This window comes from Vombatus ursinus, unplaced genomic scaffold (genome assembly GCF_900497805.2).
Source record: "Vombatus ursinus unplaced genomic scaffold, bare-nosed wombat genome assembly UNPS02009205.1, whole genome shotgun sequence".
NCBI lineage: Eukaryota > Metazoa > Chordata > Mammalia > Diprotodontia > Vombatidae > Vombatus > Vombatus ursinus.
Genome location: NW_020948983.1, coordinates 44,549,712 through 44,562,895, shown reverse-complemented (window position 1 = coordinate 44,562,895; position 13,184 = coordinate 44,549,712). Strand labels below are relative to the sequence as shown.

The 13,184-nt window shown below is 39.4% G+C and overlaps 2 protein-coding genes and 1 long non-coding RNA gene across 6 annotated transcripts in view; 1 reads left to right on the top strand and 2 right to left on the bottom strand.

Annotated features, from left to right (window-relative positions):
* The window catches only part of LRRK1 (leucine rich repeat kinase 1), a 159,067-nt gene extending 151,666 nt beyond the window's left edge, over positions 1–7,401 (bottom strand). For all 4 annotated transcript variants that reach the window (XM_027851444.1, XM_027851446.1, XM_027851447.1 and 1 more), the window contains exons 1-2: positions 7,312–7,401; positions 1,951–2,156 (exon numbers count right to left, since the gene is read on the bottom strand). In XM_027851444.1, the coding sequence (XP_027707245.1) occupies positions 1,951–2,020 (70 nt within the window). In that variant the 5' untranslated portion in view covers positions 2,021–2,156; positions 7,312–7,401. The remainder of the gene's footprint in view (positions 1–1,950; positions 2,157–7,311) is intronic.
* The window catches only part of LOC114035368, a 37,725-nt gene continuing 31,228 nt past the window's right edge, over positions 6,688–13,184 (top strand). Inside the window, exon 1 of the long non-coding RNA XR_003568213.1 lies at positions 6,688–7,048. This is a non-coding gene — a long non-coding RNA (uncharacterized LOC114035368). The remainder of the gene's footprint in view (positions 7,049–13,184) is intronic.
* ALDH1A3 (aldehyde dehydrogenase 1 family member A3) overlaps positions 10,300–13,184 on the bottom strand; it is a 50,770-nt gene continuing 47,885 nt past the window's right edge. Inside the window, exon 13 of the mRNA XM_027851449.1 lies at positions 10,300–12,854. Coding sequence (XP_027707250.1) covers positions 12,782–12,854 — 73 coding nt within the window. The 3' untranslated portion in view covers positions 10,300–12,781. The remainder of the gene's footprint in view (positions 12,855–13,184) is intronic.

Here is a 13,184-nt window from a genome sequence, read left to right as displayed (position 1 = left end):
TGGGACCTTTCTATCTGACTTGTAGGTGTTGTCTCTCCCAGTAAAATATGAGCTTCTTGGGAGCAGGGACTATCTTCCTTTTCTATTTGTATTCTATTTCCTATTTGCGTATTAGCACTGTGTTTTCCATACAATAAGCACTTAATAAGTTCTTCATTAATTCAACTTCTCCACACATTCTTATCCTGTGCAATTTTTGACCATGTCTTTCCAAAAACCCTTCATGGAAGATCCATCCAACAGTATGGAAGTTTTCTTTTCATTCTTTTGCTATTTCTGACATAGTATAATAGCATTCAGGCTATCCAGCCAGAATCTCTCATTCTCAACATGTGATTGGCCTACCTTCTTCCCTAATCTTTCCTTTTTGGGGAAGAAGGCCAACAGGTCTGTACCTATGATTACATCAATGAAGGGAATGCCATGGTATGGAAGTTCCTTCTTCAAATGTAGATCAGCAACTGTTCTACAATTCAGTCCTAGTTGTCTGAACCACTGAAACGGCAAGTGACTTGCCCAAGGTCACAGAGTCAATATGTGTCAGAGGACAGACCTGAACCCAGGTCTTCCTGACTCTGAGGCCAGTTCTGTATTCATTATCCTGTGCTGCCTTTCCAGGTATACATTTCTTCAATAATGTCTTTTATTCTAGCCCTCAAGAATAACTCAATATTCCACAGTTTATTTAAACCATCTTTGCATTCTATAATATCATATATAATATAATATATAATGTCATTAGTAATTATTAGTATTATCAGTATGTTATAATACATAATATATAATATTTTATAGTCTATTTAAATAATCTTTCTATTGCTCTTTGAGTTTTTGGTCATTTTCATTCCTTCACCACTTTTGGAAAACCTCAAAACCTATGGATAATAGGCCAGTAGCAACAAATCATGTGAAAGACAACATCCTGCTATGACCATATCACAGATACAACACTTCAGTAATAAACAGAAATGAGATAATTTTCAATAATATGTTTGTCCCTGCCATTATCCTCTTGCATGGCAGGGGTGGGGGGGTGAGGAGGGGTTGTGGTAATGGAAAATATTTACTCCTCTGTAGCCACATTTATGTGCAATTCTTTAAGTCAGAGGAATTTTATTTTATTTTTTTTAGCACTTGGTTCCCCACTAGAATAGCAACTTAAGTGCTGAAAGCCTCTCTTCCTTTCTGGGCCAGCAGTGCTGACCAATTAATTAATTGACTGGCAAGCTAGTTAACTGTCAAATTAGGATAATAATACTTTCTCCTCTCTACATCAAAGGGTCATTGCATGTGAAAGAAAAATGAGATCTGTGAAAGCTGACTTGAAAGTGTTAAAAGTGCTAAATATAAAATTTTGTATTTCTGTGTTTCATTCGTTCCAATATCACTTTGACTAATACTAATAAAGAAAGAGATTTACAATAAGCAAACTTTTTAAAAGATGTATGTCTAAAACTTTGGGATAATTCACTGTGGAGCAGATTTTCCATTTTTCATAATTTATGTTCAAGGAGAAGCTGACATTAGAAAATTAGGTCATATATTCCTATCTTGTTAGCATGAATCTTACCAAAGCATACTTTTGTGACAAAAAATAATACTCTATCTCACTTCCATTGACTTGAAGAAAAAAACCCAAAACCATGGCATAATATAAAACATTCATCTTGGAATAAGAAAACCTGAATTTAAATCCTGGCTCCCATATTTATTTACTAGACATAGGGTGCTGAGCAAGTAACAACAAATTGAACTTGCATCTCAATTTCCTCATTTGTAAAATGGTGACATAATAATACTTAACCTAGCTGTCTCACAAGATAGTTAGGAAGAAACCCACTTTAAAAATGTTAAACAAATTATAAATATGAGTCATTATTTTATAGGGCTCTGACCTTTGACTTTACAGGTAAGCCTGGTCTTGCATTGTCCTAAACCAAAAGGACTTACCATCTTGGCCTTGGTCCATGATGTGCTCTTGGCCTACAGCAGATGCCTCAGTACCCACACACCAGTACATTCTGGGTTGCAGTTGTGAAACTCCAGTAATCCAGTTTCTGAAGCAGCCCAGTCAGAGATCACCATCTGCACAGCTCAGAGTACAGGTGACAGTGTGGAAGCAAGATGATATTGTGGTTGAGAAGAAATTTTGTTTGCTATATTGGAGAGGGGAAAAAGAGCTTTTTAAATGATCAAATCTTTCTCCATTCTTGTAAATCTTTAAAATAATTCTTCCTATCTAAGGCTCACTCTTTCTTTCAATGACCTTCATGTGTTACTTACTCCAGCTAAGCCCTGACGGGCTGGGTGAAAACAAGCAGTATCCCTCGAATATCACAAACAACAGCCATGATCCATCATGTACATAATGTGCATGCAAAAAAGTGTGTACATTTTAATCAACACCATGCATGACCTACCACAATTCCAGAGGACTCACGATGAAATATACTGCATACTTCCTGATAAAGGTGATATAAACTCAGAGTGCAGACTGAGATTTTTTGTTTTTTGGACATGGTTAATGTGGTAATTTGTTTGACTATAACAGGTTAGTAACAGGGGTTTTGTTTTTCTTACTTTCGTAATAGATTAAATGAGACATTTGTAAATCGTTTAAGCACACTGTCTGGTAAATAGTAGGATCTTAACAAATACTTGTTCCCTTCCTCCTTCACTCCCCTTAATAAGGATGGAGGAGGTGGGAAGAAGGGAAAGTGAATTTTTGTTTGAAAACAAAATAAAATTTAATTTAGAAAAAAATTTATTTTATAAGCATGGGGATTAGAAAGGATATGGACTATGCCATCAGCAGGGTTTTCTACCTTTTTCTAATTAGCAGCCTCCCTTAAAATTTAAACTTTTAAAGTGGGGATTATTCCTATGACGTATGACATAGAGACTAGAAAACTAGATTTGGAGTCAGTTAGACCAGGGTTCAAATAACCCAGGGGGCAAATCATTTAATCTTTCAACGCTCTAGAAAACTCTCCAAAATTTACATAGGAGCTAGCTCTGGTGGAGGGAGTTCCCTATAATTAATGAAATTATAGTCCCAGTCCCTATCCCTATTTATATCTGATAAAGAGGTGGTCCTCCTTGCCAAGGACAACCTTTTTTGATCTCATGCCCTCCTCTCTACTTCAGCAAACTGTCCCCACTATCATCTCCTCTTCTAATCTTCAATCTCTACCAATGTACTGGCCCTTTTCCCTGCTGTGCCTACAAACGGGCCTCAAATCTCTCCCTTGAGCTCTTGAAAATAGTCTCCCCTTTCTTCTCTTTCTCTCCTTTCACTTACTTCCCATTAGATTGTAAACTCTTTAAGGGCAGGGACTTTTCTTTTGCCTCTTTTTGTATCTACAGCATGCTCAGTGCCTGGCACACAGTAGGTGCTTAATAAATGTTTATTGATTGATAAACTGCTTCTAGCTTCTGACCTCATATCCCTCTAACATTACCAATGGTCTTTTAACTGTTAAGCTGATGATCTTTCCTCAATACACATCCTTCTTGATCACTTTAAGCATTTGAAACAATTGACTACCTTCCCATCTGGAATATTTTATGAGTTTTCCTGGCACTATTTTCTCCTAGTTCTCTACCTACTTGCCACTTCTTGGGCTCCTTAGCTGGTTTATCCTCATTTCATGACCCCTAATTATGGCTGTTATCTCTAAAGCTTTGTCTCAAGTGCTCTTCTCTCCTCTCTCTCATTTGTATTTATTTTGTATGAGTACACACTGCCTTTTATCAATAGAATATAAGGTTTTGCTTTTTTGTTTTGAATTTCTCCCTTTAAAAAAGGCTTGGTAATCAATAATTGATGCTGGTTCTGCACTACACCTAGTATACTGTGTGTCTCCAACAATTATTAAGCAACACAGCTGCAAAAATAGGTCCAACAGATTTCATGACTTAGTACTTAAAAGAACTGGAAATCAAATAGCCAATGCTTTTCTAAGCACTCCGACAGCTCATGTCATGAGGATTATGTACCACTGCATTCCTTAAACCCCTTTAAGGAATACAATGAGTTGTTTGGAGGGGCATAATCAGAACAAAATTCACAGATGTGGTGTTAAATATGATTTGGCAGTATTTCACATAGAAAGGAGAAATATCTGAACAAGCACCAGGGATGTTAGCTTTTAAACATTTTGGAGGCTAAGAAGTGGGGAGAAGTGGGGGGAGGTTGGGAAGGATTGGAGAGAGATTATAGATCCTGCTGAGATTTAACCAAGAGGTGTTAACTCTACAAAAACTAATCTAAAAAAATAAACTCATGGGGCTTGGGTTTGGGGAAGAGATATAGAATGGGACTAAAACTATTGTAAATAACTGCCTTCAAATATAATGAGTTACTAAATATTTACTCTATGCTCCTGACACTAAAAGTAATATAATGCTGGGCAACTGTTGAAAATTTTTTAAAGTTTCCTACCTGTAATAATGTTTTTCCTCATTTTTACTTTTTTCTGCAAACTTGAAATTTTAGCTTCTGCTAAAACCCCCAACACATGCTGTTCCCCTTTTTGCTTTCAGTTTCTCTATGAAAATCATTTTTACCAACATAGTATTTTGCCACCAGAGCAGCTTTATAGTCACAATTTTGTCCATTTGCTAAATAGAAGTTAGAAGGTGTAGCAACTCAAGTTTTGCTCAATCTCTGCCCTCAAACGGATTTCTGCTTCTTCATAGATCTCCTTATCTTTAGGTTCCTGGCATAATCAAATTTCTAAATTGGGAAATTATCTCATATTAGAGGTGGCAAATATCGCACATTTTTCCTTCTCAGCCAAAGTTTGCTATAAAAGCTTGCTATAAAAGCTTCCTCAAAGTTTCCCTCAGCTTTAGTTAGGTTCCTGGTATAATCAGATTTCTAAATTATGAAATTAGCTTAGAAGAGGCAAATAGTGCAAATTTTCCATTTTTCAGCCAAAGGGTGGTTTCCAAACCTTTTCCACCTATATAAATGCATAAATGTTCCAAGATCTTTCAAAATAAAAAGGCCTGTATTCTCCTGGTAGTTGTATCCCATGGCATCTCATCTTACAATAATTCTGAAGGCTCAGAATAAAATCAGTATTCTCTTTGTGACCTCACATCTCCCTCCCTCAAAAGTAGCACAGTAATAAAGTCAATTTACTTCAAAGGGGTGTGTCGGGGTGAAAGTAGTAAAACCATAAAGTCCTAAGGCCAGGCCTCACTGTGGCCTAGAGGTGACTTGGGGTTCAAAAAGCCTAATACAAAACAAAAGCTCTAGAGGGTTCTACCTGGAGGCAAAGACTTACAGGGTAGCTTGTGGGTCTTCTGTGCAAGAACTAGCCTAAATTTGGAGAAATTTGTCAGCAACAGATTAGCAGCAGGGTGCTGATTTTTTCCTGGCAAAATCAATTCTCCAGCAATGCAAATGTGCAAAAAATGTACAAATGAACTAATGCAAGGCAGAATGTGATAACAGTAAAAGCTTAGGACAAAGTGCTAAATTTGAGAAGAAAGAGATGTATCACTTTAGCTGGTAGCTTGGGAGCAAGGTTGGGGACAGTGGAACATGGAGGAAAAAGTACCTGGATTGGGCCTTTAAAGATTTCAGTAATTCAAGAGAGATTTCTTTTGCTGACTTTTTATTAAACCCAATACAGAGGGAGTCCATTACAGCCTAGTGAAAGGCATTCTGTGGGAGACAACCTTCGAAAAGAGGAATCATGGTGCTCTTCCAAGTCGAGGCTTGGAAAAGAGTTTGTTTCCCTTGCCCCTCCAAGAGCAAAATTTTCCAAGGCCTTCAAATCATGACTAGAAGATAAAGAGGGCATCTACTGGGGGATCCCTGTTTACCTGCTGAAGTCAATTCTTTAAATTCTAGGCACAGTTACTTAGTGCACAAACCCCTAACCTTGGGCAAAAACAATATCCAAGGTATCACAGAGGTAAATGGTATTCTCATTAATCTTCCCACAATCTCCCTGGGAGTAATAAGGGTGTAGAAAACTCAACTTTTCCTAAAATGTTTAACTGAGTTGGGAGGACCTGAACGTTTATTTTACTAAGTAAATTCCTATCAGCCAGACAATATTATGCTTTACATGCATACTTAGTAAAATTAAACCCCAAATGCCCTTCCTCACACGGATTTGACAACCAAATGTTAAGAAGAGAAACTAAAAAAAGGAAAAAGGCATAAGGCCAAGTATTTTGTCTGAAAGCAAAGGGAAGGTTTAGATGTTACTTCTTTAATACCCCACTCCCTTCCTTTTTCTTTTGTTGCTCAGTACAAAGCTACTTAATCACAATTGCCTCTTTTAAGATTTTATCAGAATACCAGCGCATTCAGTTTATCAAAGCAAGTCTAGGTCTCGCACAGATTCCGAGGGATCGTTTGAAATCCTAGTTAAGCTGGAGTGCCATAACCTGTTTTTGTTGCTGCTTTTTCTAGGAAGTGTCTCTCCCCCCTCCCCCCAGCATGTCCTGACAGATACTGAAGAAATAAAAACATCTTACTTATGGTTTAAAAAAAAAAAAAGCAAGGTGCTTTTGTTTCTGGCCATCTTAGATCAGGGTCCAAATAGTCTCTAGAGGCAAATAACCCGTATGCATTCCCCTTAACATATACCCTTAAAAAGATTGGCAAGAGGCAATGCACGCATAATATTGTTTGGTTGATAGATCAATCAATCGATCAATCAATAAACATTTATTTAGCGCCTACTATGTGTCAGGCACTGTTTTAAGCTCTGGATAGATCGTGGACAGCAGAAGTTGGTGCCTAACTTCGGGAGGAGGTCGGTCCGGGACCTCAGATTCCTTCTCGGCTCGCTGGCCATCCCCAAAGCCCAGGTTCGGACGCCCAAGCCCCTACCCCTCCACCACCCCTACCCAGTCCCAGATTCCCGGTCCCCTCTGCAGGCAGTTCCCAGGGGACGTGAGTCACTGCAGAGAAATCCCGGCAGCAGAAAGAAAGTTTGGAGTTCTGAGAGTCTCCCCGTAGCGCTGCAGGCACCTCGCTCTCTCCCGGGCAGGAGCCAAGGCGAGCTGCACCTGGGGAAAGGTGAGTCTTGCAGCCTTCCCGCGCCCCCACCCCCACCCCAGCAAAATCCACATCCTCCTGGGCTCTGAAGGCAGCGGGGGGCCGCCCTCCAAAGAGGTGGCCGACAGGAGGAGGCCAGCCCGTGGCGTGGCCTCTCCCTCGCCGCAGGCACAGCTAGTCTAGGGACCCAGCCCCGCCACCCCACCCCACTCGGAAACTGAGTGGAATGCGTCCCGGAGGAGGAGAAAGCCAAGCTCAGGGGAGGGGTCCGAGGAGAAGCTTACCTGGTACTCTGGGAGGGATCCGGGGGGTCCCGCACTGCCAGGTGGAATCGGGGCTCAGGGCTACTGCAGCTCCCTCCGTGGGGAGGGGAGGGAAGCGGGAGGCGTGGGCGGGAGTCCCCCGGGGAGGGCGGGGCCGGGGCCGGAGCGGAGCAGAGCCCCCCTTCCTGTCCCCACCTCCTCCTCCCTCCCGCCGCCTCCCGCGCTGCGCCCCGGGCCTCGCGCTCTGCCTGGGCCACGGCCACGGCCCGGTCACGGCCACGGCCACGGCCAGGGCCAGGACCTCCCTTCCTCTAGGGCCAGGACCTCCTAGGGAAAGGCGGGCGGGTTGCGCTGCGGGGCTAGGGAGAATAAGCGGTGAGCCGGAGGGGACGGGCCGGCCGCGGGGGAGTAAAGTTGGGGGCTGCTTATTTCGGAAAGGAAATTCGGTGGTGGCTGGGGGAGAGGCGTTGGGAGGCTGCAGGGTCCGAGAATTGGACCACCGCCTCGGGCAGTCTTCAGAGGCTATCGACTCTTCCCTCGACTTTACAGATGTGGAAACTGAGGCCCCTGGAAATTAGGAGACTTGAATAAAGATCCTAGGAGCCTGTCCCCTTATTTTACAAATGAGGAAACTGAGGCACAGGGAGGGTTACTCATACCCCCAGGTCACACAGACTCTATCAGAGTCAGGACTTGAAGTCTTTCTGGCTCTAAAGTCAATGTGCTCTATCTACTACGCAACCCTGCGTCATCCTTTTACCATATATTTTAATGTACCTGTATACAGATATAATTTGCAGCCATCCCTGGTCCATATCCTCTGTTAAATGAAGCAGAAACTAATGTGAAAATAGGATTTGTCAAGTAAGGTCCTTCGTCCAATCAGACTTCTGCCTACTTTTTTCAGTCTAAACTTAGATGACTTCCCCTTCCATTATTACTCTATGCTCCATCCAAATTGGACCACCAAAGCCTTCAAAATACGTCTTAATTTCTTTAGGTGGTCTGTGACTCTTAGTGGCAGTGTCTATCTAGGCTTGTAGTCAAAAAAAACAAAAAAACAAAACCCGAGTTTGAATCTGGTTTACCACCAGCTCTAATGAAGGGAAGGGAAGGGAAAGGAATAAGCATTTATAAAACTCCTACTATGTTCCCCAGCATTATGCTAAGTGCCTTACAAATATTTTATTTGATCCTTACAACAACTGCTTTTATTATTCCCATTTTATAGTTGAGGAAACTGAGGCAAATAGATTAAGTGATTTGCCCATAGTAACACAGCTACTAAGTGTTTGAGGCATAATTTGAACTCCTGTCCTCCTGACTCCTGACCCAGCATTCTAAATGCTACGCCACCTATCTGCCCCTATATGGTCCAGGAAGTAATTTAACCTCTTTCTACCCCAGTTTTCTCATCTGTAAAATGGGTCTAATAATAGTTAAAGACTTCAAGTGTAGTATTTCATGAGATTGTCATTAGGAAAATATTTCCTCAGTCTTTTAAGTGTGAGTTATTTTGGCTACAAGCACTTATTTGCATGGTTCATAGTCTCTCTCATCCTCATGTCCTGGACTCAGTTATTACTTAACTCTTTTGTGGGCCTGAGACAGACTGAACTTCTGCTAGGAAACCTCGCCCTGTGAGGCAGAGCTATAATTGGAGACCTGACATGACTGCAGTCATATTAGGGCAAATCTCATTTCATAATTGAAAAGCGACTTGTAACAGACTCTTATAATAGCAAAGAGGCACAGTATTACCACTTCCTAGTAATGTCCCGATGTGATGTTTGTCTATTAGGATTAAAGAAAAAAAGAATGAAGATAGCAAGTAAGTCCACCCCACAGTGCGGACGACATTATGATTTCATTACTCTTCTTACTCATAATTTCCTTCTCAATATTCCCTAGCAACAACTCTGTCATATGCCACCTAGTGACTTCTTTAGGATATGCATGGTAGGGGATGTAGTAAGATTGGGCCAGGCTGAAAATTCAGTACTTTTTTTCTATTTTTGGAGGATAGGGTGGGCTTGGGACTTGGGGCGGGGGGTGACCTTGAAATGACTAGGTTGACAAAAGCCTCATAGCAAAACAGGAGGCCATTGGAAACTACAACTTCCCCATTTAGAATTGGTCAAATCAAAGAATTCAGTTTAACACATATATTGAAAAGAATTCTCAAATTTGTTTTCTTAATAAATTTCTCTTCACCTAACACTTGGGAGAAAAAGAATCTAACATTTTCTCATACGTAATTCTTGAACAAGGCAGAACTATTCCCCTCTTTGCCTCTATAGTACAGTGGAAAAGGTGCTTGGGAGGGACAGCTAGGTGGCGCAGTGGACAGAGCACCCGCCCTGAAGTCAGGATGACCAGAGTTCAAATCCGGCCTTAGACCAAACCCTGGGCAAGTCACTTAACCCCAATTGCCTAAAAAAAAATTAAAAAAAGAAAAGGTGCTTCAAGTCACTTCACCTCTCTCATCTTCAGTGTTTCATCTGTAAAAGGAAGCAATTGGCTTCTCAGGTCCCTTCAAGCTCCAAAATCTATGATCTGATGACAAACATTCTAGCCTTTTTCTTTTTTTTTTTAAAGTAGCATTTTGCTGAAACATAGAAGGAGCTGCATTTAAAACTTCAAATCCAAGATATTAACCTAAAAATGTTTATTACTAGTTAACCCCACTGATGCTCTTATTCCAACTTTAACTTTCAACTTTTAGCAATGAATTATTTGTTGAAGTTTCAAAACAGTTTAGGAAAATCTAGATGCAAACATCCAGATAAAGAAGTAGCAAATCTTATTTTGGCTATTAGAAGAACTCTTGTCTAAGGCTGTAAATCTGGGCTAATGTAAATTTAATCTCTCAGACCAGCAATTTTTTTTTTAATTTGGATTAAGTTCTTCATTTGTCTACCAGATTCAGGTAAAAGAAGAAAGAACATCCACATATAATGGGTGAGTTTTTGTTGATAAGGAAAACAAGTCATTGTTTTGTCTCAAAAGTTTATTCTGTTTTAAAAGTGGTGTTGCATTGCTTTAAACTTAATCTGCAGTGGAATTAGAATTCGCAGGATTATAGTGGGTTTTTTTTTTAAACCACACCACAGAAAGGTAAATCTTTAAAGAATAGAAAACCTAATATTACATAGATTTCCATTTCTAAATACAGTATATACAAGAAGTTTAAACATACCATTTCCATGTACTTTCAGCTATAAAAAATAGGATATACTGTATACTAATTATAAATATTTAAACAATTTAAGTAGCATTTCATATGAAAAGCATAACTGTGCAATGAAAGAAGAGGAACCCTCTGAGGGATTATTTTTAAAGTTAGTGTCTGAAGTTATGTAAGAAAAAATTCAGAAAGTTCAGTGTGTAAAGTCAAACCCTGATTTAACAAAATAATAAGACAATATGTTGAATCTTAACTGATAGAAAAAAACAGTGAATTACATATGGCATTATTTTCTACAAAAGGATAGCAATTCTATATCATATACATGATTCTCTGTATACACATGTTGATTTTTATTTTTGAAGTTTCATTTTGTTATGCTACCCCCTCCCCCATCTCAAATATAAGCATCATTTTTCACATCTAGAAAAAAATACCAGTTAGGTGATACTTTAAAGTATGCCTTAAGAATTTTTTTTTAAAATAAGCTTTGATATTGCAATGCCAATAGGAAAATTTATAGCATTCCCAAGTTTGGAGTTACAGAACATCTTAAGTTTTTGTTATATAAAAAGGTGAGAAAAATTCACAACTTTTTTTTAAAAAGCAATATTCCTAAACCACTCAGGTGTAGTAGGAGACCTCTTGCCTCCACTCAGTCCATATTGTTATTTGCTGAATCAATTAGAAATCAATATGAATAGCAGACTTGTAAAGTAAGGCTAGGTGACACCAATCTTTCCAGTAGTATGTAAGTCTTCCTAAGCAATTTGGATCAATAAGTAGCATGACCTAGTGGGAAGAGCCCTGGAACTTGAAGTTGGAAAATATGGGTTTGAGTTCAAAGTCCCTCCTAGCTGTGTGACTGCATAATTCATTGAAACTTGGTGGGCCTCAGTTTCCTTAACTGAAAAATGGGGATAATAATAGTTATGCTGCCTACTTCACAGGATTGCTATAAAAAATGCACTTTAAAGTTCTATTAAAAACAACAAACAGGACTTGTTATTTATGATCAGTGCTCCAGAGGGGAGAGAGGGCAGAAGAAGGTCTTAGGGATAACCACAGAGCATTACTACCTGATACAGAATTGCAGTTTGTGGGGAAAAAAAGAGTTCTTGCTTTAAGTAGCTTGTTAATGCCTAGTGCTTAGCACAGTGCCTGGTACATAGTAGGTGTATAATAGGTACATAATAACTGCTTACTGATTGTTGCCCAGAGCTTAGCACAGTACCTGGCACATAATAAGTGTTGATTGATTGATTAATGTTCTGACTCTACCATCCTAGGGATAGATACACAGATACAGGGCTCTCGGTGAAACTGCTGTGAAAATCTCCCGTGTTGTGCTTAAAAGTTAAGCATATACCAAGCTGCTAGACTTTATAAGATAGAGGAAATCTTTGTGCTAAATGAGGTGCAAAAGTCTCTTTTTCCCCCGATAAAAGAAAGTGCTTGGCAGGACATATATGTGTTGTATGTAGTATGTTTTGGGGGCTACTGAATGAGTGATATTTGGGGGACTTATATTTAAACCAAGTAATGTAGGCATACCATATTATGAATGAAGAAAACTGCCTGCCAAATTAATCACTGTTCATTCTGTCCTTTAATGAGATTAACACCCCTACATGAAGGAACTTGACACAGGATTATAATCTTCAAATCAAAGTAGACTTAAAGTTTACATTAATTCATGTCATTCAGCTTGTGTGTTTTCTACCTAACCTCTGGCTGAATGGCCAAGTCCACTTGTGCTTAATATAAGACTAATAATAAGACTAGAATGAACCTTAGAGTTCAGGTAGGCTGGTCTTAGTGGGGGTGGAGGTGGGGGTGGGGGAAGAGGTCTTTGACAAGATTCATCACTAAAAATTATAGGGTTTCTCCTCCCTAGGTCTAGAGAAGACTTTTTCTTTTTGCCAAGTTCTCAACAGAGACAAGAAATCTGACCATGTGCTTTTCAATCGAGGGTCAGACGTCATTGTTTTTGGAAATGCCGGTTTTTTAACAATGCCCTGAGCTTCTTCACTGTCCCCCATGACCAGGTCTGAAGGGGCAAAACTCTAATGATAGCTGATAATTTGACTACTATAAAGTATGACAAAATTCACAGGTGGCTAATGGAGCCCTCCAGAGTTTAGATGAATGAAGGTGAACATGAATGAGAGAAAACTTTCAAAATCCGGTGGATTTAAAAGTCCTAGAAGAAATAAAGTTATTTTTTTTAAAGAAGTGCTGTGTTCTACAAAATTTCTCTGCCACATTCAGAACGTCAGATGCTTAAGGAAGGATATCTCCCGTTCAATGACTCTTCTCATTGAGTTTAATAGTAACTGTTTTCACTTCTGTGTATTCGGCAAGAGCATATTCGCCTCTGTAATAATAAGAAAAAAAAATAAGAAAACCACATTTTCTAGATTCCTTATGTAATATATGTGTGTATGTGTGTGTGTGTGTGTGTGTGTGTGTGTATATATATATATATCTTTATCCATATAACTCTGCCAAGTCACTTTGAATTCATTCCAGGAAGAGAATATCAGAAAGTAGGTTAAGAAACTGGTCAACTGTGAATAATTTAGCTATTTTCAGCAATACAGTGATCCAAGACAACCCCAAAAGACTAATGTATGAGTCAAAAGAAAAGAGAAAGAAAGAAAGAAAGAAAGAAAGAAAGAAAGAAAGAAAGAAAGAAAGAAAGAAA